This window comes from Genypterus blacodes, unplaced genomic scaffold, assembly GCF_046128005.1.
Source record: "Genypterus blacodes isolate CSIRO-AG114 ecotype Tasmania unplaced genomic scaffold, CSIRO-AGI_Gbla_v1 ptg000064l_1, whole genome shotgun sequence".
Classification (NCBI taxonomy): domain Eukaryota; kingdom Metazoa; phylum Chordata; class Actinopteri; order Ophidiiformes; family Ophidiidae; genus Genypterus; species Genypterus blacodes.
The window spans coordinates 1,208,066-1,231,678 of record NW_027466876.1 but is presented as its reverse complement, the minus strand read 5'-3'; the positions used below and the strand labels follow the sequence as shown (position 1 = coordinate 1,231,678).

The 23,613-nt window shown below is 47.5% G+C and overlaps 2 protein-coding genes across 6 annotated transcripts in view; one reads left to right on the top strand and one right to left on the bottom strand.

Moving 5' to 3' along the window:
• Positions 1–17,900, top strand: part of arid1b (AT-rich interactive domain 1B) — a 31,400-nt gene extending 13,500 nt beyond the window's left edge. The window contains exons 5-23 of one of the 5 annotated variants that reach the window (XM_076155080.1): positions 2,963–3,212; positions 3,405–3,488; positions 3,655–3,810; positions 4,644–4,974; positions 5,393–5,632; positions 6,935–7,062; positions 7,313–7,422; positions 9,341–9,481; positions 10,624–10,833; positions 11,395–11,614; positions 11,796–11,931; positions 12,022–12,203; positions 12,899–13,052; positions 13,204–13,320; positions 13,518–13,599; positions 13,697–14,453; positions 14,655–14,785; positions 14,931–15,639; positions 15,790–17,900. In XM_076155080.1, coding sequence (XP_076011195.1) covers positions 2,963–3,212; positions 3,405–3,488; positions 3,655–3,810; positions 4,644–4,974; positions 5,393–5,632; positions 6,935–7,062; positions 7,313–7,422; positions 9,341–9,481; positions 10,624–10,833; positions 11,395–11,614; positions 11,796–11,931; positions 12,022–12,203; positions 12,899–13,052; positions 13,204–13,320; positions 13,518–13,599; positions 13,697–14,453; positions 14,655–14,785; positions 14,931–15,639; positions 15,790–16,820 — 5,169 coding nt within the window. In that variant the 3' untranslated portion in view covers positions 16,821–17,900. Of the gene's footprint in view, positions 1–2,962; positions 3,213–3,404; positions 3,495–3,654; positions 3,811–4,643; positions 4,975–5,392; positions 5,633–6,934; positions 7,063–7,312; positions 7,423–9,340; positions 9,482–10,623; positions 10,834–11,394; positions 11,615–11,795; positions 11,932–12,021; positions 12,204–12,898; positions 13,053–13,203; positions 13,321–13,517; positions 13,600–13,696; positions 14,454–14,654; positions 14,786–14,930; positions 15,640–15,789 lie in introns of all 5 variants that reach the window. The other 4 variants (XM_076155079.1, XM_076155083.1, XM_076155082.1 and 1 more) reach the window with 4 other exon arrangements.
• Positions 17,901–20,363: 2,463 nt separating this feature from the next.
• On the bottom strand, positions 20,364–23,307 carry tmem242 (transmembrane protein 242). Its single transcript, XM_076155086.1, has 4 exons — positions 23,214–23,307; positions 22,751–22,851; positions 20,552–20,689; positions 20,364–20,476 (listed from the first exon to the last, which is right to left on the bottom strand). Exons 1-4 carry the CDS (start codon positions 23,293–23,295, stop codon positions 20,372–20,374), a joined length of 426 nt encoding a protein of 141 aa, XP_076011201.1. The 5' UTR covers positions 23,296–23,307; the 3' UTR covers positions 20,364–20,371.
• Between the last annotated feature and the right edge of the window lie 306 nt (positions 23,308–23,613).

Sequence of the window (23,613 nt, the reverse complement as noted above, 5' to 3'; positions counted from 1 at the left end):
CAACTTACAAAACATGTCAGTGACCTAGTTTGGATACATTTTCCTTAAAATCATTCAATTTTGATAGCACTTTATTAATTATTATTATTCATTTGTATTATATGTTGTATTATATTTATTTGTCTTTATTTAGCATGTTTAAAATTTCCTCTGGTGCCACTAATAGCTGTGGGACAAAGTTGACATATTTTCCCCTCAAATTGTATGGATCAAAACATTTTATGGTATTTAAGGCTTGTTTTGGAGCTCGTTTTCATTTTTGAGATTTAGAAAAGGAGGTGCAGGAGGAAATGAAGAAAATAAACAGGAGATGAGAATGGATGAGCAGGTGAACAGGGAGAAGAGGAGGAGGAGAAGGAATGGCAGAAGGAAATAAAGTGAAGGAAGGGAAATTGAAGAGGAGAAAACGGTGGATGGAGGAGGAAAAGGAAGGCGAAGAGCACCATACACCATACTTTTCCACACACACATGCACACAGTCATTATTGTAATTGAGTCTCTCTCTCTCTGCTGCAGCTCACTCTTTATAATTAGAATACACACTAGGGGAATGGAGAAGATGGAGAGAGAGAGGTGTGTGTGTGCGTGCGTCAGTGTGTGTGGTGGGGCTGATGCAGGCAGAACTGCAGCTGATTGGTTTAGCTGTTGGCAAGGGGCGGAGAGGGGGAGGATGGCTCGCTGTGCTGCCATTGGCTGGCTTGAGGCCCAGGGGCAGATGGGAGATTTCAGCACAAAGCTGCTCTCCCCTACTCGTCTCCTCTCCTATGTTCTACATCTTTCTTCTTGCTTTTCTTTTCTTGTCCTCTTTTTTACCTTCTCTTCTTTCCTTCTCTTCCTTTTTTCATGTCTTATCCTTTTCTCTCTATTTTACCTTCTCTCTGCTCTCCTCTCCTTTTCTGCAACCTTGTCCTCGACCCTTATTTCCACCTCCTCCACTACATTACAGGAGATAATACTTGACTTTTTACTTGGATGAAATAATATTTACAGATGAAATAAATGGCTCCACATTTGAGTGTGATTGTCCAGCAGCTTGCAGAATAGATGAACACTATTTCAAACTACTTGTTTTGCAGCTCAGTTTGCTCGTACATACTGCGTGTCGGTTTCTTCCAAATTTCACTGCATTTGACTAATGGAAAAGTTTCTGCTTGAAAGTCAGAGGCACTGCTGGAGGAAAGGCTCTCCCCCTGATTACTCCTCTGAGGCTTAATTGGGTTGGGGGGGGGGGGGGGGGGGGGGCTTCTGTCAGCAGGAATGATGAAGGATGAGGCTGTGACATGATGTTTACATCATTCAGTCTGCATCTGAGGAGGGAGGCAGTGTTGGGTCCAGCTCCCGTAGAGGAGGAGTGAGAAGATCTTAAGAGTTGATACCTTCGTTTTCCCCGTGCGTACAAAACCTCTGAATGAGTGATGTCGCCGGAAAATTCGATTCATCAAATTAGCGAATGCGAGGCCTAATGAAGGAAAGTAATTATATCCATAAATCACATAAGCATTTACAAACATGCAGAAAGGTCCTAAGTGGTCATCCAGAAGTTTAACCTCTGACTAAATGAACTCCACTCATTCCAGATGTTCAGAGTTTCCTGAGGCAAAACCTTCATAAAGGTCAGAAAACCAATGGAGACAGAAACACATTCCATACTCAAGTACAAGTACAGTATTAATGTACAAGTCTGAGGAGCTGGTGCTTTTATTTTGTAACTTCTGCTTTTATTACCTTCAAATCAAACATGTAAAAAGTTTAAATTTAGAGCATACATTTATTTCGCATCAACTGAAGTCAAAGCAAAAGCCTTAAGCTGCAGTACCACTGAGGTTCAGCAGGTGCTTCCCCATAAGAATCTCTTGACCCACTCAACAAGTGTCTAATTCTTATTTTCCCACACGTTACGATGCCATCATGTAATTTCTAGTTGTAGTTATGGTTTTTCAGGGGATTTCCTGGGATTTGCAGGCTCAGCTATGCTTGATTGACAGATCCACAGACATCTTTTCTAAACAAACATGGATGTTCTTGGATCCAGCTGACAAAATTGCCTCATGCTTCCTAATCTGGACCTTTACTACAGTGGAATAATATAGAATGGAATGTATGTTGAACATTTTCACACAAGCTTGGTGTTTTTGTTAGTGCTTTATTTTGGTGTTGACGTTTCACAGCTGCCAGCTCAGACCTGATATAGTTTCCCAAACGGAACAGAGGGTCCACCGTTTAAAGCAACAGCACCTACGTAAAATGGCCTGATTTCACTCTCCGTAATGAAAATAACAAAATGAGAATATGTACAACGTGTGTGTTAAAGCAATATTAATAATAAGCAGTCCATTTATTTATTGCAATGCTTCAGTCAAGTCAAAGAAGGTAAAGATTTAAGTCCGTTTTTGTTGGTGTTCTTACTCACACGGTTCCCGGTCTTTGGCTTTGTTGATGCTGACTGCTCGCCCCAGCCTGATGTGGAATAAGAGGCTAGTCTGAATAAAAGCGGAGTTTCCATTCCTCACTGTTGGTTTTGGTTGGACTGGTAATTGCCTCAAGCTCAGTTGGAGCGGAGACGTTTCCACTTCACTTAGCTCATTTAGCAGCAGCTGAATATGAGGGTTACAAACCGGCGATGAAGAATGGCCAATGATCCCGCTTTGAATATGCTGTTGACCTCATATGCTAAGCAGCAGCGATGATGTCAGATTAAACTCAGAAATCCCAGTGGAAATGAAAGACCACCACACCATCCAAATCAAGAATGAAGGCAGACTGGGTATACTTCATTCCAAAACACAACACAGTACAATGTGTCCTGTGTATAGAGAGATAGATGTAAAAATGTAAAAACCTGGGAAATGCATTAAGTCAGTGTGTTAGTCATTCAACAGGTTAATTTTTACGTTTCTTTCTGTTCATACCCTGGTGTGTCTGTGCTGAACTTTGACCTCTCCATCTTCTGTGTCCCGCCCAGGACCTGTCTGGCTCCATTGATGACTTGCCCACAGGCACCGAGGCGGCAGTGACCTCTGGCCCATCGGGCTCTGGCGGCAGCGGTCAGGGCGACCAAGGGAACCTGGCTCGCTCACCCTTCTCCCCCCACGTCTCCCCCCGCCTGCCCCCACCCACCCGCACTGGGCCCTCCCCTTCCCCCTCACCGTCTCCTGCAGGGTCCAGCAACCAATCCCGGTCTTGCCCACTCTCCCCTGCCTCCAGTGGACCAGGTAGGACACACACACACACACACACACACACACACACACACACACACACACACACACACACACACACACACACACACACACACACACACACACACACACACACACACACACACACACAAACATCAGATGTTTATTTTCCTTCCCCTGGCAGTCTGTTCTGTCTGTTAAATCTTGTTTCCTCTTGTCTCTCAGGGTCCCAGTTGACCCCACAGTTGTCTGTTTCTGGATCAGATGTTGGTCCACATTCCTCCCAGGCTGCCATGACTCAGGACAGAGGTACAGGTGTGTGTGTGTGTGTGTGTATTTTGGTTATATCCTGTTTTATTTAGAGCCTCTTTAAATCTTCTTTTACCGAGTGGCCTCTATCCAATACCTGAATTCACATAGCTTAAACCTGCTTTCTCCATCTTTGACCTCCTTTCTTTGTGTATTGTGTCCTCAGGTTTTCCTACCTCCATGCAGCGTAGCACCCCAGGGCCCCAGTTTGGCCCCCAGCAGTCAGCACCACCCATGTCCCCTCACTCAAGCCCAGGGGGGCCCATGCACCATGGCTCCTACCAGCAGGGAGGCCCCTCCTATGGCCAGTATGGACCCCCAGGTAAGGCCCACTGCAGGGGAGCAGCTGGGGGGGGGTGGTGCCTGGCAGAAGGGCACCAACAGTTATTGTTAAGGTGAGGAGGAGGATCCAAGACTAGACTGTCCAAGGTGGTGCAAAGAATTTAACCATTGATACTTTGATTAGGCTGCATATATATTTGTGTTCAGATCAGTTCATGGGGACTCTAATGTAGTTCAGAACTAAATTGGGAACAACTTTACACGGAGGAGGAAGGGTATGATCCCGTCTCACACTTTCAAAGAATGTGAAGTTTGAGTGAATTTTTTTTTGTGAAAATCTGGAATTTGGAAAAGATTTCAAGAGATCTAATGACAAAATTGCAAACTTTGTTTCATTCCAACAACATGGTCAGTGTCCATTGATTGGGCTTGGGGGAAAGCTTGTGTCAGACCGATTAAGGGATGTTCCTGGAAAAGTTACGCACAATTGCTTGCAGAGGGGATTTGAACCTTTTGAGCTTCTCCTTTCCTCATAGATTCATCACAGACTGCGTGATGCCTTACTGAGGCTGCAGAGCCCGAGCCACGCATCCATTCATCAAGCTGCTGTTTTTTCAGCTGAAGTCTGGAACATGACCTCGAATATTCTTGTAATGGCAATCCATCTCATGGTTGGACTGAGTTCAGGAGGGAAACTGAGGGAAACCAAGCTCTCACAATGAACAGACAGAAATCATTATACAAGCAATGTCCTTGACATAGATGAATGTCATCTTGCCGACAACACATTTGTGCCACATGTGAACAAATAATTGGAAACTGGATCACTTGTACCCGTAAAGTATTTTTCTTGTCTTTCCTAATCCTCCCCAGGTAATTACCCACGCCCCCCTCATTATGGTGGGGCCCCCAATGCCAATTACAGTGGCCCTGGCCCTGGACTGGCCAACAGCTTGGGGTTGAATGCCAGCAGTCCCATGCACGGTCAAGGCCCCTCTACCCCTGCTGGCCGTGGCCTGGGTCCTAGTGCCGGGGGTCGGCCGTACCCCGGTGGAGGTATGGCCCCCACCTCCCCTGGTATGCCGCAGCCTGCTGGACAGGGCATGGGGCCTCCAGGGCCCAACACCAGCCGCAAGCCCCCTGAGGTCGGGCCCAACGCTGGGTCAAGTGCCAACAACTCGTCCTCATCCTCTCTTCAGGCCAGGTGAGTGTGGAAGGAGTGAGGACATTAGAGAAAAAAAATGTTTGGTGCTGTGACAAGCAAGTCAGTTCACATTATTAGGTACAGTAGCGATTTCAAAATTCCTGCTCAGCAGCTCTCAGGTTTTTTTTTTGATAAATTTCCTTCCTTCTTCCAATACTTTCAGGTCTTTTCTGTGAATATCCTCTTGGTTGAAACTCGCTGCAGATTGAAACCATCACTGTCAGCACGGACTGGCCTTTACTTTTAGTCAAAGTTATGTCATTGTGAAGTGATGCAGTTTCACATCAGAATCAGTAGCTGTGTAACTGTAATGTGTTGTTGTTGTTGATTCACCATCATTTCCTATGTGTGTGACCATGTGGACCCAAACAAATATTTGTGGATTCTCTGCCTACACCACCTCCCCGCCACCCTGCAGGCCTCCCTTCGCTCGCTCCCCCATCTACCACAGCCAGTCCTGGCCCGGGGTTCGACCTGCCCCTTCTCCTGCACTCCACCCCCCACACCCTCCTCATCCTCATCATCATCATCCTCGTCCTCCTCACCCTCACCACCATCCTCCTCCTCCTTCCCCTCTTCACCCCCCATCTCACCACTCTCAGCAGGTCACCAACACTCAGCCCCACCCCCCTGTACAGACCCCCCCAGTGCACAATGGGTAGGTTTGGTGTTGGAGAGCCAACTAGAGCCTGACGGATACAGAAACGCAGACTATCAGCGCTGGGCTCATTATTTTTTCAGAGCTTAGAGTACAGAATTCATATATTTTGGTTCAATCGAAATTTATGGAACCAAACTTCAAATCCACTTCATTCTGCATTTCTGACAAACGGCTAAATCCCATCAGCAGATCAACTGGTATAGCTGTGTGATGAGTATCTGTCAGGCTCTGCTGTGTGTCCGTCAGCTGATGCGAAACATCAGAATGACACACAGTCGTTTGTTGGATGTCTTACTAACCAGACCGACGCATGGCTTCACAGGCATCTGGCTGCTCGTGCACCTTCATCAGGGAATCAAACTAACCCCTTTCTTACCCCAAAGCTGCTGGTAAAGGCCACAGAGCCCAGTTTGATCAATTGGACTGCGCGTACAAATTGCTACTTTGCACACTCGGTCTATTTATTATGTCACCTCGGTTGAATAATTCATACCACTGAAATACTGATGTGAGCTCTCAAATCACTTCATTCATTTCCTCAAGTGAACAGGCTGAGTTGTTCCCTCTTCCCTCCCTGCAGTCTGTGCACATTTTCAGGGAACCGATTTCAAGGGGCTGAATTTCGAAATTGAGGGAATTGAATAATTATATGGGGCACGCAAATTACTGTTATAGGGAAGAATTGGAATTTGTCAATGTTTTTACAATGCAGACCACTTTTGCCTTACTTTGAATGAATGGAGATGAAATGAAATCCACCATAATAGAGTCTGAGTTTGATGGTCAACTGCTGTTATGTCACTGTAGCCCGATTTAATATGGCGGTAAACAGTCTCTGTGTCAGCTTTACTGTTTCTTTTCTCACTCACTTATTGTAATTTATGCATCAGCACAAAAAGAAGCTGGATTAGGAAGAGAACCCTCCCTGCATGTTAACACGGCTAGTGTTAAATAAAGAATGCTTACCTGGATTTCTTTTCTTTTTAAAGTTTTAAGATCACTAGCAGGCGGACTTGCTGAGAAAAGCTGAGCTGAGCTGCCTCCACTGACGAGAGCTCGCAGAAGGAGAAGGCAGATTGTTATTAATAATTCTGCAGTTCTTTTATTCTTTGTCTTTGTTCCTCAGCCATCATTCAGCTTTAGATCTCTCCCCGCTAACTGCTCGGTTGCTGCTCGGAAAGACACTTTGAATCTAATCCTCTCTGCATTTGAGCCAGCATGTCGCTCATTTCTACCCTTAGATGTCGCAACAACCACACACCGACACCTGTTTTCACCCTCTTCTTCTGTGGTGTCCAGGCAGGGCAGCTACCTGGGCATGGCGCCGATGGGAGGAATGGGCCCAGGAGGCCCCTACAGCCAACAGCCAGGCAGTAATTCTGGTAGGCTGACACCACAAGGACCTGCCTACAACACCCCACCCTCAGGTAGGACCACAAAACCTGCTGCGTATCCAAAATGATGAGAACACATGAAGGGTGATTGTCCATTGCACAGTGGCACCATTTTGTTCTCAGCTTGTCAGGCTCAGCTCTACATTTTCAGATTTGGCTCAACCTTCATCAGTCTTTATCTTTCCCATTTCCTCCTAAACCACAAAAACAAGCAAACCTATATAATCTAATGTTGGTTTCTTGTTTCACTCTCGTCACTCTTGTCCTGTCTTTATTCCTCCAGGGCCCATGATGATGCCAGCAGAGGGGTTGGGCCCTCATCCTGATGCCAAGCAGAGGGCTGAGCCCAACAAAGAAGGCGTCGCCTTGGTGACCGAACCGTCCAAACCCAAGGTTCCTTTTTTCTTGTTGTTATATTATTATCATTAACCGATCAGTGGCTGTTTCCTCTGCCAGTCATGCCGGCTCCCTCCATGCCGTTTGACGCTCTAACGGACGCATGTGTGCTGCGGTTGACTAGGAGAATGCGGCTTCCTAACAACAGAACACACAACATAAGTGTTCTCATGCAGGCGTTGGATCAGTATCACATAGTTTTGTTCTTGCGGTTCTTCTATCCATTTATCCATCATCCATTTGTGTCCTTTTCAGCCGTTGTCTTGTCTTGCTGGTGTGTTTGCGGTCATTGTCCTGTTGTATGATCCAGTTTGAGCCAAGCTTATGTTTCAGAGAATCACGTAGCACTTAACCTGGGCTTCTTATTATCCACATACAAATTCTTCATGCAAATGGAGCCTCTGTCAGTGTGTTTTGGGGGTGTTTGTGATTGATTTCGGTGACCCAGAAAAACTCGCTGAGCTGCTGCTGCTGCTGCTGCTTGTGCGCAAAGTCTCTGCTCTCTCCAACTCTTCTTCTCTTTAGTTTTTATTTTTTCCTCTGCTGCTTGTTTCTATTTAGTTTTTTTTCCGTTTTTTTTCGTTTGCGCAGCAGCTGGAGTTTGGAAAGCGCCAACTTTCCTCTTCGCTGTGTTCTTTTGATTTGTTTCTTCTCATTACCCAGTGATGTTATATAAGACGGCATGAATTTGTCTCCGCTCTCACTCGCTGCGTTTGGCTGCTTTGCGTCTGTAGTCTGCCGAGGCAGAAAGAGACGAAGAGTTACGGCGGCGCAGCACAGAAACAGCACTGCTATCATTTCTACCTTTTTTATTGTTGCGAAAAGCTGTTAGCAGTCGAAGGCTCTGAAGGTTTGGTGTTATGTGAGCTTGTTTGGAAGCCAGTCAGTTTTCGCATCGCAATAAATTTTACAGACTTGTTTCCCTGGTTAATCTCGGAATTTCAATATTTTCCATTTTACTAGCAGTGATCTCATTTCTAGTTTGTTTTCTTTGAAGCAGAATGGAAAACTGGCCTGTGATGTGTTTTTCTTTGTTAGTTTGTTTGCATCATTTAGTTTTTGGAGGCGTTTGCCGTCGTTGACTGGGATTACTAACTCACGCCCAACCACATAAAGGAAGCGCAATTGCTTTCATCTGGTCGACTAAATCACAATTTACAGCTCACACTTAGAATTGATCTTATCCATGAAATGAAACCACTTCATATTTTTAGGAAGATGCATATTTTCGGACAGATAAAATCTGTATTAATGCTCCTGTTTGACTCGGGTTGTGTCTCGGTGTTAGACGCTGCGTTCTCATACATGCTGCAGTTGAAGCTTTGTCATGCATTGTTGCATCGCCTGCTGTTTGGTCGGGCCCCCATTCCATCCGTAACGAAGCCAATACACTTCGTTACTTATTTTTCTTATCTGTTCCTGCCAAGGATTGCAGTTTTCTTCATTGCAGATGAAGACTCAAAGATACACACTCCTAGTACAAATGAACTACATGTGTTGTGTTATATGACTTCATACTTGGTTGTTTTTTTTTCTCTCCACAATTCTTGGCTTCTCTAAAGTTTGGCCCCCATTCCAGTTCAGATCCACTCGACTGTACGCAACCCCAGTGTATTTGGTAACAGCTGACCTCTGATCTTTTGAGCACATTTAACTGGGCCATGCTTTCTTCTGAGGATTGTGTTGAGCTGCTGCTGCTGCTTTTTCTTCTTCGCTCTGTGAATGTCGTACGTTCGATGCCTGAATCCAAATAGTTCTTGCTCTTTTTCTCTCTTGAATTTAATCTGGCAAATTTAACACCTTGCCAACTCATCACATCACGGCACTGTTCACGTGTGTTAATGATTTCTGGATTCTGTGTGTGCGAATGGTTTTCTGCGTGCGCGTGTGTTTCTCATCTCATTTTGTATCACAGGACAGCTACAGCTCTCGGTGTCTGTCCCAGCCCCCCACCCCGTCCCCTATGTCCCCCAGCTCAGCTAGTCTGTCCTCCTGTCACGGGGGGGACAGTGATAGCGTTAGCAGCCCCGTCTGGCCCAAGACACCGACCAGCCCTGTAAGTGCCCCAAAGCACAGAAATCGTCTTTTTCTCGTATTTTTCAGGGTTCTACGGTGCAAATCTGTAACTTCTCTCTCCTTTTTCCCCACTCATGCCATTCTTGACGATTTTTTATTCAAACCTTGTCCGTGTTCCGCTGATTCCTGTGAGGGTTTTGTTTACCAGATGGAATTAAGTACTGCAATGATGCAAATGAGACAGAAATAATCTACAACCTGTTGCTTTGATGAAGCATCATTAAAGGTCCGCAATGACATCACGTTATCTTTTAAGCAGGAGAAGAAGGATTAGAGCATCTTGATGAATGATAACGGCAACGTCGCTTGTATTTGGGATGAAGTGGAACAATTTCCACACATTCTAATGTCACCCAGGGAGTGCAGGACATTTGTCTTGCTGACAAATATGAACCGTGCCAGAGAAGTGTGCCTAATAATGCCAATATGAGAGCAACCACATTAGTTTGATTTTGTCATAGAAACTGTTAGGAAGAAACCAGAGGATCCAATTTTGAATTTATGCCTCTGTGATAAGAAAAGTCGACATTTTGAAATTGACATTGAATGATCTCAGTGTATTGATGCTAGGTAACACACTCTTGTCAATGTTGCCAGTGTGGAGTTAAGATTTCATTTCAATTTAGTGTGTTTTCCCTCTCTGTATGATTCCTTGAGGCAGGTCTGAACACAGTAGTCACACTTGGATCTGGACCAAAACGTTTGACTCTCTCACCACATCAGATGAAAAAGTATCTGTAAAGATCTTTGTGGTGGTTTTTGGCCTTTAACTATTGTTGATAATGTGAAGCAGCGTTGCGGAAAGATGGCAAACTACAAAATCTCAAAGGTCACCACGGAATCGGAAAGTCTCTGATGGATTGAGACGCCGTGTAGCAGCCATGTGTGCGAGAGAACCTCATACTTTCTGCTCTCTGTTATAAACTAGTTCCCAATTTAAATTGGACTCTAAGGAGCACATACACACCTTGCATTAACTCGCAATGTTGTTATCTGGATACTGGAATTGTGATCGGAGCGCAATCCGATCTGCCAGAAGACATACCGTACATACTTGCGTTCGGAAAACCAGATCTGACCGCGGCCTTCCCGGTTCGTGTCCTCTGCTGTTTTTTTACTCAGAAGCCCAGCATGGCCCAGATGACCAACGAGATGATCACGCGTCTGTACGAGCTGGGCTCTGAGCCGGAGCGGAGGCTGTGGGTGGACCGGTACCTGACCTTCATGGACGAGCGGGGGACGCCCGTTCCAAACTTGCCCGCCGTCGGCAAGAAGCCCCTGGACCTGTGCAGGCTCTACCAGGCCGTGAGGGAGATCGGAGGCCTGGCCATGGTGGGTGCATCGGTTCATCTTCCTCTTGTCTCGTTTTGTGGTCCCTGTCGTTTATACCTACTCATTTCCTTGTCAATATCCTTCCCCTGCCCCTCCATCTTCTGTATTTATTCCTTTTTTCTTTTCTACCCTTCAGTTCTATTCTCCCCTGCCCACTGATCAATCTTTCTTCTTCTCTCGCCTAATTTTCTCCTTCATCTGCTCCAACTCACTTTCCGTTCTTATTCCTCCAGGTATTCCTGTTGCTTCATTGCCTCCTCATCTATTTTATCTTATTCCTTCTACTCCTTATTTTTCCTTATCTTACTTCTGCTCCAGTTTTTCTCTCATCCTTCATTTATTCCCGCCTTATGACTATTTTTCTCTTTCCATCGCCTCATAGCTCATAGCACCTCATTCTTCTTGTAAAATGTTCTCCATCTTCTCCTTTATTTCCCCCCTCTTCCTTCTGCCGCTTCCTTTTCTCATCAATCTCCTTCAACTTCTCCTCCCGCATTTCTGAACTCTTTCCTGTTTTGTTCCCTTCTCATTAATCTTCTCCCCCTCTCCTGCGCCGCTTAGGTGAACAAGAACAAGAAGTGGAGGGAGTTGTCGTCCCTCCTCAACGTGGGGACGTCCAGCAGCGCGGCCAGCTCGCTGAAGAAGCAGTACATCCAGTACCTGTTCGCCTACGAGTGTAAAGTGGAACGAGGGGAGGAGCCTCCACCCGATGCCCTGGGGCCCACAGGAGACGCCAAAAAGCCTTCATCCCTCCAGGCCAAAATACAGCCACCGTCTCCTGGTGAGGACACGCTGCCTCACTCTCATGTTAGGACTGCATGACATGGACCTAAAATATGATCTCCCGCCTGGTTGAATAATGTGATGATGATCGATTATGCATTTAGTGTGACATTAAGCAGCGGGATGTTTTTGTGATGAGGATTACAGGGACTCAAATTGTCTCATTTGTGTCTCCGCAGCCAACTCAGGTTCCCTGCAGGGCCCGAACACCCCCCAGTCCAGCAGCAGCTCCTTGACCGAAGCCCCCGTAGACCTGAAGCCCCCGACCCCGGCCTCTACCCCACACAGCCAGGGGGCCCCCCAGCCAGCGAACAGGTAAGGGGCGAGGTCACTCCGAGTCTTCATTCGAGTCACAAACTAAACAAAACTACGCCAGCTGAACAATGTTTGTTTCCGTCCGGGCAGGAACAGCGGAGGAGTGAGCGTCCAGGATCCGTTCTCCGAAGGCAACGATCCAGCCTTTCACAGCAAGAGAGGGCCGGCACCCACCAGTGCCCCCTACCAGCAGGGAGGAGGGCCGCCGACTGAGCCCTCCATGAGGATGCAGTACGACGCCACCAAAGACCCTTTCGGAGGAGTGAGGAAAGGTGAGCAGCAGGGCGGGTAAAGGCCAAAACTGATGACGTAGTGACAACAATACAAACATGCTGTAACATGTTGTACTGGTACTCTTTCTACATTTTCCTTGTATCTCATATAGAGGGAGAGCTTCTTTCAACTCATAGCTGTAGCTGGATAGTTTGCAAGTCCATATTTTGATATTTAATATGGGTTTGATAAGGCTGTTGGTAATAATCGTACATCTCCTAAAATCTAAAATTTCAGAAATGGCTTTGAAGTTTTGATTATGAGTTTAATTCTTTCCCATTTCCATTTCATTACTTCATTGTCTCCAGACGCTCACTGTGAAATGATGTCCTCTTAGATTCATCTTAGACCATTTATTTACTATATATTTCAATATATTTAACTTCTTAATGGTCAGTGCTTCAGTGCCTCAGCAGCAGTCCCCCTGCAGGCACTGGACATGTTTCTTGTCCTCTGCTGCCCCCTCCTGTCCAACCTTGAAAGGAGCATGAGTCTCCCAGTAAAAGAACTAAGAATTGTCAAGAGTTCCCTCAGAGATCAAACTTCCACAAAGGTGCGGGTCCCACCTACGTATCTGCATTTCATCAACATCTGTTACTCTTTGACACATCCTGCTGACAGACATAGACATTGCCAAAACATAGCGTAACATAGCGTAACATAACCTCGTCCTTGTGTCTCGTTTCCTCTTCAGGTCCGAGTCCTGGCGAGGCCTTTAGTCCGGGCCAGATGGCCAGTGGTGCCATGCAGGACATGTACCCGTGCGGGCCCCCCTCCGGCCCCCAGCCAGGGATGGGCGTTGGCCCCAGACCCCAGTACCCTAGCTACGGTCCAGGCTATGACCGAAGGTAAGCCGCTACTCGTTCAGCCAAAGGGCGTGACCTCAAAGAATAACTCAAATGTCACAGATTCAATTTTCTTCTTCTTGTCTTGCAACTTTCTCCTTCTCTGACACATTCTTTGTTTGTAAGTGAATGTGTTGTTTTTCTGGCCCCTCAGACCAGACCATGTGATGGGGCCAGAGGGAGCCCCGGCGCCCCCTGCAGGTCAGAATAACATGGGACCCTCTGGAAGCGAGCCTGGCTTGTATCCTAGCAACAGATACCCACATCAGAGGTGAGACCCACAGCTGCATTTACTCAAACCTTTGCTTGCTTAGCTGGACTTCATTTAGTGTTTTTGAAGGCATGGATTTGTAGTATAATGTGTACGTGGTGTCTGTTGTTTTTTTAGGATAAGAAAACATGTTTCATTGGCTGAGGCTTTACATTTCTTATATTCAATCCAAACTAAATGTGCTACATTTTCCTCAGGCATGGACATGAAGGCTATGGACAGCAGTTTCCTCACAACATGCCCTTCAGCTCCCATCAGCCCGTGTTCCCTCAGCAACAGGTGAGCTGCCTGCCCACAGGGGGGCACTGTTACCCAGCAGACGTCAGAATGAGTATGACACTTTTACTGACAGTGTTGCCCTGGGTTTTGTCTGCAGGGCTACAAGCGGCCTTTGGAGGGGATGTACCCGCCTGCTAAGCGTCACGAAGGGGAGATGTACGGCGTTCAGCAGTACGGCGCTCAGCAGGCCGATATGTTCAGCCCCTATGGGGGAGGAGGAGGAGGAGGTGGCTATATGGGTCCTGAGAGGAGACCCATACAGGGCCAGTACCCGTACCCATATGCACGAGACCGCATGCCTCCCAGCAGCCAGGGGCACCCGCAGCACGGCATGATGGGCCCAGGGTCTGGAGGCCCGAGTGAGGGGCCCCAGGGTAACATGTGGCCCCCAAGGACAGACATGGGTTATCCCTACCCTGGTCGGCAGGGTCAGGGGCCTCCCTACTCCGGTATGGGCCGAGGGGAGGACCAGGAGGGCCGGGGCCCCCAGGACAGCCAGTGGCCCCCCGGTCACCAGCGCCAGCCTCCGTACCCTCAACACTCATCACCATCTTCCTCTTCCTCTCTACCCCCCATGCCCTCCAGGCAGCCCCCCTCTTCCTTCCAAACCACACCCACTGTACCCAATCACGTGTCCCGTGCCCTCAGCCCCTCCTCTTTCCCCCGGCCCATGGGCTCCCTGTCCCCCAACAGCTCCCCCTACATGCCCTCGATAAAGAAGACAGGGGTGCACGGCCCTGTGCCTGGCCAGAGTCTCCCCTTCCCCCAGAGAGATGTCAGCTTCCCCCCCTGTTCTGTGGAGGCGTCCCAGCCCAGACTGAAGCCACGCCGCCGGCTCACCGCCAAAGAGACGGGTCAGAGTCAAACACACAGAAACAAACACACACACACACACACACACACACACACACACAGACACACACGCAAAACAGTGAGGCCCATTTGTCACGTCTCCGCATAAAGTGGTCGTGTTTACCATTTAGATCTCAATTACACAATAGAGACGCTGTAGAAATGTGTTTAATTTTGTGGCGTCCTCTTTTGATTCCTACCAGGAACCCCGGAGGCATGGCGAGTGATGATGTCACTGAAGTCTGGCCTATTAGCAGAGAGCACCTGGGCGTTGGACACCATCAACATCCTGCTGTATGATGACAGCACTGTGGGCTCCTTCAGCCTCACACAGGTCGGACTCATGCTCTGTGATCAGTTTCGTGTGTGTGTGTTTGTGTGTGTGTGTGTGTGTGTGTGTGTGCTTGTGCGTGTGTGTGCGTGTGCGTGTGTGTGAGTGTGTCGTGCATCTGGCTGATCTGCTCACGTCTCCTCTGCAGCTGCCTGGTTTCCTGGAGCTGATCGTGGAGTACTACCGCCGCTGCCTCATCCAGATCTTCGGCATCCTAGAGGAGTATGAGGTGGGAGCGGAGGGCCAGAGAACTCTACTGGATCCCGTCCCCGACCTCGCTGAGGAGGAGGAGGAGGACGAGGAGGAGGTGGAAGAGGAGGAGGAGGAGGAAGAAGAGGAGGAGGTGCACAAGCAAACAGCAGATGTTGCTCCCAAGCCTCCTGGCCAGTCAGCAGAGGAGCAGAGAATACCCAGGAAGTCGCCGGAGGAAGTGCCACCACTCCTCACGGCAGCACTTCAAATCAAAACCGAAGAGGAGGAAAAGGAGGAAGATACACATGACGGCCTACCACTGATTAAGGACGACAGGGGTGGAAAGGAGGAAGAAGACAAGAAAGAAGGCGTGATGGTCGAGCCGGCGGAGCCTCGGCCCAAGCAGGCCAGCAAGTACGACAAGCTGCCAATCAAGGTGGAGGAGAAGGGCGAGGAGGCGGAGCTAATGGAGGAGCGCTGGGCGGAGCTGAGCCGCGCCAACGGCTTCGTGAGCGGCCTCCTGCACTGGAAGGGCGGGGGAGGAGACTCCACCTCCCACATCCAGACACACTTTGATCCACAGACAGGAGACGCCGCCCCCCTCAATCCCCTGGAGAAGAGAGAGGAGCCAGCCGGAGAGGAAGACCAGCCCCAGTCCCAACAAGGTAATGATGAAGACCTAATAGTATGAGAGTTAAAAGCTTCAATGGAATGTAATTAGTAGCCGTACAACAATCGATCTGATCTCTCTGTGATAATCCAGTATCTGCTTATGTATGGAAACATCTCTGACCTTCTTTGTGTTCTGCTGCCAGGCTCCCTGTCTGAGCCGCTGACCTCCGACCCCCAGCCTCTGAGTCCCATCAGCCCGCAAGAGGACGAGCCGCGGGGTTGGAACGAGGCCCCCCTGTCCACGGCGGAGCCCTGGCAGGACTCGCTGGCCAAACGCTGCATCTGCGTCTCCAACATCGTCCGCAGCCTCTCCTTCGTCCCCGGCAACGACGTGGACATGTCGTGTCACGCCGGCCTGGTGCTGATCCTGGGCCGCCTGGTGCTGCTCCACCATCGCCACCCCAGCCGCAAGAAAACGCCGCCGGCCTACCAGCGGGAGGAGGAGAGGGGCGTGGCCTGCAGCCGCGACCAGTGGTGGTGGGACTGCCTGTCGGCGCTCAGGGAGAACACACTGGTGACGCTGGCCAACATCTCGGGCCAGCTGGACCTGTCGCTGTACCCCGACACCGTCTGCCTGCCGCTGCTGGACGGGCTGCTGCACTGGATGGTCTGCCCGTCTGCCGAAGCCCACGACCCCTTAGGCTCCGCCCTCATCCCCCAGAGACTGGTGCTGGAGTGCCTCTGCAAGCTCAGCATCCAGGACAGCAACGTGGACCTGCTGCTGGCCACGCCCCCCTTCACCCGCCAGGAGAAGCTCTTCGCCACGCTGGTGCGTCACGTGGGGGAAAGGAAGACCCAGGTGTGCCGCGAGATGGCGGTGGCCATCCTGTCGTACCTGGCGCAGGGCGACCCCGCGGCGGCGCGGGCCATCGCCCTGCAGAAGGGCAGCGTGGCGACGCTCATCGGCTTCCTGGAGGACAGCGTGGCCGTGGCCCAGTACCAGCAGAACCCGCACAGCCTGCTGCACGCCGCTTCGGGGCCCCCGGAGCCGCCCAGCGTCAACATGATGTGCCGCGCCGCCAAAGCTCTGCTGGCCATGGCCAAGGTGGAGGAGAACCGGACGGAGTTTGTGTTGTTTGAAAGCCGGCTGCTGGACATCTCGCTGTCCTCGGCGCTCAGCTCCTCGGTGGCGGCCATCATGTGTGAAGTACTGTTCAAGATCAGCCGCTCGTGACACAAACACGGCCACAGAGCGCGCTCAGTGGACCGCGGCAGGAAGTAGTCCCGCCCGTCTGCGGCGCGACAGACTGGCTACTATTATATTTTTATTTAAAGAACAGAACTCCAAAATGTTTTTACATACAAATGAATATATAAAGAATATCTATCGCTCCTCAGCTCCATCCGCAAAGTTTATTTGGGATTTTTAAGTGATTTTAATACTAAAATATTGAATACTTTGGTATGTTTCATTTTTTTTATTATTTTTAACCGTGTTGTTTGATTTGTTGTTCTAACCAAAGTTGATGGTGGAGAACGTTCTGCTTCTGGGTCTCATCTGGTTCTTCTATGTTTTGTTTTTCTTTCCTCTCTGGGCTCTTCCTGTTTTCCAGGGGGGGCGGGGTTTGTTGGTTTGGGGGTGTGGTCACATTTATTTAAACAGGCACTCATGTTGTAGATAGGCTCTTTTGTGCTACGACAGAGAGGAAAAACGCAAAAACTTTCCTCCCGTTGACTAAATGTACCTTTGTTCCCGGGTGAACATGCCGCCCGTCGTGGAATAGAACCTCTCGGCTTTTTATTCTGGTGTTTGGGAGGGCGTTTAAATGTGAATTTATTTGTTTGACCATCAGTATTGCCGAGCCGCAGCAGTATGACGTAAAGAAGGGGCCGACGTCACGTTCCGTTTTTGTAAGATCTTTTTTATATCACTGGCTGAAGCATCCACCATCCTCCTCTTCCTCCCCCTCCTCCTTCATCATCCTCCTGTAAATAGACGTTGTACATTCTCCTCCCAAACAGATTGTGTCATAACAAAGTTAACGGTCATCATTTATAACCACAAACCTGAATATATGAATATTGAGTTCATTTGTTTTTTTGTTTATTCTGTATTTAAGGAAAATCCATTTTCAGGACGTTTGTTGCCGTATGGGAGGGGGCGGGGCTTCTGATCTGAGAGACTCTGTGCTGTACAGGAGGCGGGTGGAGGGGCGGGACTGTACGCAACATGTTGCTCATTCAACTTCAGAACAGTTATTACAAATGTAAAGAGTAAAAAAAAAAGAGAAATATCTACATCCAGAACGTCTCCTGTTTGATTGTGACAGTTTGAGATCTTGCTACTCTTCATGTTCCACAATAATACAACAATAAACATACTCGAAATCTGGTTGAGCACTGTGAATGCAGCTCCGGGCTTGATTTTTATGAACTCATTTGAATAATATTAATAATAATAACAAATCGATCCATAATGAATAGAATTTGTCTTTTTTGTTGTTTGTCCAGTGGAAATCTGAAAGTTCTTGCTGCTTTTTATTCCTCCACTAAAGTGATTCTGTGCTTCTAAGTGTGAACTAAGTCATCATCAAGAAGCACATGTCTTATTTGTTTGATATCTGTCATAGTTTTATATGAATAGGTTGTTTACTTATTTTGCATAGGTAGTGAGTGCAACAAGTTTGGTTCTATTGGACTCTTTCATTCATTCATGATGTTCAGCACTTTCTGAAGAACTTCCTCAGCCATTTCCTGCTAAACAGGTAAAGAATATAAAAACAAAACAAAGATGCAACTTTTGTCTTTCTTGGTCCAGATGTTCAACATTTTTAAGTTTGTCACAACTGACCCACAATTGAAGTAGGAGAGCAAATCTTTTACTCTGAAAGGCAGAAATGAAAAGCGGATGATGTCATCTTTAGTCTCTGCTGTGTTTTATTATCTGTAATTTTCGACATGATCCAGTTATTCTGAGATACACATTTCCTTAGTGAATTTGTTTTCTCTCAACCTTTCTCATCTGCTTTAACTTCCAGCAGCAGATTCCCAGAATGCCTTTGGACTCAAGACTGGAGCTTTTACATTCAGGTGGGTTAACATTTGACGATTGTTTGACGATGTCTAAACTATGAAGTGAGACCAGAAGGGAAGGAAATCAATTGGAAAACTGCTGGATGATTGGATGAATACCAGCAGGAATGTGGAGAGCACAAAGTTTAAGATCAGTGATGCTACATTACATCTATCGCCACATCTTAAGTGTAATCTGATTGGCCAGAATGTGGTGGGCGTGTCTAACCAGCTATGTGTAGATGTAAACACGTGAAGTAAAGAACCACGATCACAAATTCCTCTGTCCCAGGAAGGAAAAGCCTTTGGATCACCCGAGTCCTGAAGGCTCATCCTCTGGGGACCACAAACGTCTGCAACAACTACAACAAAAGCTTTCAGTAGTGGTTGAGATGCTCACAGTGTCATCAGACTTCAGAGCCAAGATGCTGCGGCGGCTAAAAATAGCTGCAGCTATAAGAAACAATGACAGCTCTGATCTTTACTGGGACTTCGTCACACACACACACACACTCCAGACGCAACACGTAAACAACCACGATGTGATTCTTTTTGGAGCAGTGTGGGCTGTTCGTCAACATCAGTGTGAAAGGTCGTGGCGTTAATGTGGCTGCCTCAGTGTGACGGTGTGTGAACCTCAGCGTGGCTCTGAAAGCCTGTCAGCATCACGACCCTCTGCATTCCACGCTGACGCAGGCACGCAGAGTATTTTTACACCAAACTATATTTATCCAACAACACTCTGATCTGTGTGTGAGCAGAAGGTCTCGCTGCTGAAACATTATTTAGGTAGTGAGATACTACAGATCAAATCAAATGCCATTAAAACTTATCATTATGTCTTGTTATGGTGGTTGCCAGGGTGCGGCAAAGCTGTTGCTATGGGCCTTGGGGTGGTTGTTAGGGCTTTTTTAAGTGTTGCAAGGTGACGGCTCTGGTGTTTGTAGTTAGTGGGATACTAGTTTGTAGAATGTAAGTGGTTGTAGGTGTGTATGGAGTCACCTCTGTGTGTGTGTGTGTGTTGTAGTTTGTGCGTAATGACAAATGCACACACTGATAGAACACCTTGTAATAACACTGCAGAGGCCAATAAGGAATCACACTTCAAAGCTTCAGTGGTCAGTAAGAATCAGCTCCTCTGACCTCTGACCTTTTTATAAACACACTCACATAGACCCTTTAACACACAACTTGTTTCTTTGTCCATTTCTGAACCCATCGGACAGAATCTAAGACGTTTCTGTTCCCGAGTCCTTTACATCAGACTTCAAATAGATGAGACAGTAAAGCTGAAACACTCGTCTTCCTCCTCTGTCTTCCTTTTTTTCCTCATAACTGAAGATCCCCAAATCTTATCAGGATAAATATTGCACATGGATCTACGGACATCACTGCAAGATTAGCATAATTAAATTACAAAACAGTTTCAAGATCCCGTTTGTGGTCCATCAGGTCGGAGCAGATCAATCAGATCAATCATACTTGGTTGACCGTCAGTTTCTTAACCAGACTGGGAGTGAACTGGTCAAAGTGTTTCTGAGGACTCTTCGGTATACTCGGCGTCCCTCTGATTCTTTCCGGAGCAAACTGTCCAAACAGAGCTGCTGCTGCTGCTCTTCCTCCTCCCTGGAGCTCCGTCAGAATGTTCCGGAACACCATCTTCCACCTTTCCGCTGCATTTCTGTGCTTCTTGTCCCACCTGGAGCGTCGGGTTCATTTGGATTGGAAGAGGGAGTCCCACTCCTGAGAGTCCTGGGGCTGGGCGTTCTTTGGGATGGACGGGAAGAACGACTGCATCTTCTGTCGGAACTCCGACAACTAGGAGAGATGAGGAGGGAGGTGAAGAAAACAGGAAAATGCTGCAGAAATGCATGTTGGGAGCAGATTACTCACACTGTGGACCCCCATGGCCTTCCACACGGTGAAGCTGAGCAGGCCCACCCCACACCAGGCGTACAGGGACCCCCAGCCCAGGGCCCGGAGCGCCAGGGACGCCCCGCTCTCTGGAATTGCTGCTGTGGCCAAAACGCCCTGCGAATGAGAGCCAGCGTCAGTGACCAGAACTCTTTACTACGAGGAAACCTGAGTATTAGTATCGCTACCCTTGATCTGTAAATAGAGTATGTGAACTTGCTGCTTGTTTTCATCATCATCATTTAGCATTTTCTGGGTCAACTTGCCCTGAATCCTTTAAAGCCATTCATCAGTCTGCAATGTTTACTGGAACTGAATCAACAAATAAGAGTCTAAATAAGAGGACGAGCTGATTGAACATGTTTCGACATTCAGTATGAGAGAGAATGAACAAATCTCTCGTCTGTTTGCACTAAATGAGGGTAATGAAGCAGCCGAGTGAACAATCTGCTCTTTCTCCACTGCTTTCCGGTTTCCGCTCCCACGATCACCGAGGATAAACCCGCTGTGTTCCACTCTGAAGGCTCAGGAACGTAGAGAGAGCTCTCCTGCTCCTCCTGGAGAGCCTGTGGAAGTGTTGTTGAACAAGACGCCTACAGTCCAATATCAGATGAGTAAAGTATCTGTCTATCGGCCGAGCGTCTAATGTCAAATCTCGGCCGTGAATGTTCAGAGGAAGAGTCAACTGTGTGTGTGTGTGTAGATCGTCTGATGAGATTTGTGGCTCTCACCGCCTGATAAACAGTCGAGATGGACCACCTTCACCTTCTGATGAAGACGATTATGAGCACTTGTTAAGCCAAACGCGTGTCGGCAGGCAACCTGTTCTCAAACTGCGTCGAAAAGAGCGAGGGAACATCTTAAAGGGTCTTTGTTGTTGGATCCCAAGGTGCAGCGGTGAAGAGGTATCTGGTTTTGTCAGAGCTGCATGTTGGAGTGTGTGACGCCTGCTGTCTGCCCCGATGAACCGCAGTGACCTCGGCGCCACATGCCGCGCCGCGCCAAATCTAATTTCACCCATTTGTTGTTGTCATAACAGACAAGACTGTGATGAAAATAGCTCTCGGAAAACAAACCTTCCCTTGTGCCTCTGAGCCAAGTTTATGTGCCGCACAAACGCCGTGCGTCATATTTAATCAGACGCTGCGAGGAGCCAATAAAATAAAAGAAGCTCCGGTTTACAGAGAGAGGCCGCATGATGGAACGACCTCTGACCTCTGCGATGCGTTTACTGGAAAGGATTCTCCAGGAAACAAGTTTACGAAGCGGCAAGCGGAACGGCGTGACGTCACTGCTTCCACACGCTTCCACTCAGCGAATCGATCGCGCCGGAACTAATTGGATTTCCCAAGATGATCAAGAGAAAAACAAATGACAGTTTAGGTTTACAGCAAGGGGTGTCAAACATACGGCCCGCGGCCCAAAACAGGCCCGGATAACTTTTCAAAGTGTGACATTTATTTACAAATAAAATTAACTGCAAATTTTACCTCCTGAGACCCTACATTTTTAAAATTGCAATGCAATTCCTAATTTGTCCACTGGGGTCGCACTGTTTAGAGTAGCGGACATCAACACAACACTGAGGCCCAGAACTGAACAGCAGATGGCCCTTAAACTTAAGATAAGACTTCTTTGCACTAAAACAACAAGGAGAACTAGTTGAAGCTCGTATAAATGTTCTCAGATATTATCACTAAAGTTGTTGTCGTGCTAAAATCAAGCATTCTTAAGAGTCTTAAGTCTGAACCAGCGGCGTCTCAGTCCGTCTCGTCACGACTCATCAGTTTCCAAAACCCTGCAGCAGCGAAAAAAGGCTCAGTTTGTTCCAGTTTGTAAAACCGCAGCTCAAAGGCACATGGCTTCTTTTTGAGCTAAAATTAGATAAAAATACCAAATATTATTCAAGCTGAACTATAGTCAGAAACATTTGGTGCAGAAGAAGCGACTTCAACACAACTGTGATCACTGTCACACTGGTTGATGATGAAATATGTGGTTCAGGTGTGTTCAGGTTCAGCTCAGGTGAGTGAGTGTGTGTGTGTGTGTGTGTGTGTGTGTGTGTGTGTGTGTGTGTGTGCGCGTGCGCGCGCGCGCGCGCGCGCTAAGGTTGTAGTTGGCGATCTCCATGGAAACAAATCCACCCATTCACACCAGTACAGACCATAATAGTTGTACCTTATTAAACCAGTTTGGGCTTTTTTTCTTGGCCAGTGCCAAAGTGGAGCCGAACCCTGACAGGATGCCTGCAGACGCCACCGTGGTCAGGAAGGCTGCACCTGCAAGCAAACACACGGGGCAAACTGATCAACATCTGGAACAGTAACAGCATTAAGGGCACGTTCAAGGGGAAAATCAATAATTCAACAGATTGGACCTTGAACGTGGCTTGTATGTGCGCCGAAGTGAGAAGAACGATTTAATATTTCAGACACAGTCCTCATCTTTATTTTAACAGCTTTGTGTCTTTTTATATCACCGGAAAAACGTTTAAACTGACATTTTAAGGTTCAGTTTGGTGTCAGGAGGGAGAAGTCAATTTAGCAGCGACCTCTGAGAGAAAACTACGTCATAATAATCCTTATATGATAATGGATCAAATGAACAGACAACAGGCTGGATGTGGAAACGCTCATCTTGCCTTTGAACAACTGCAGTTTGTCCTTCTCCTCGTTTTCTGCTCCTCTGACATTCAGCGCCGTGTTTTCACCTGCAGCTTCCATGATAGTCCAGTCCGTCCGCATAAAACCACCGGGTAGAAACAAGCCTCCTCAGAAACTATGAACCTATTTATTATATTATATTATATTATATTATATTATATTATATTATATTATATTATATTATATTACATAACATAACATTATATTACGTTATATTATATCATATTATATTATATTTATAATTTACTATAGTTATTATTTTGTTTTGCTGCAACTAAATATAACGCAGTATCTTATCTTTACTGTCTATAATTAAATAGATAAGAAAATAAACCTCCCCTGCAGAGGGGAGCGAAGAGACGTTGCAAAGATCGTGTA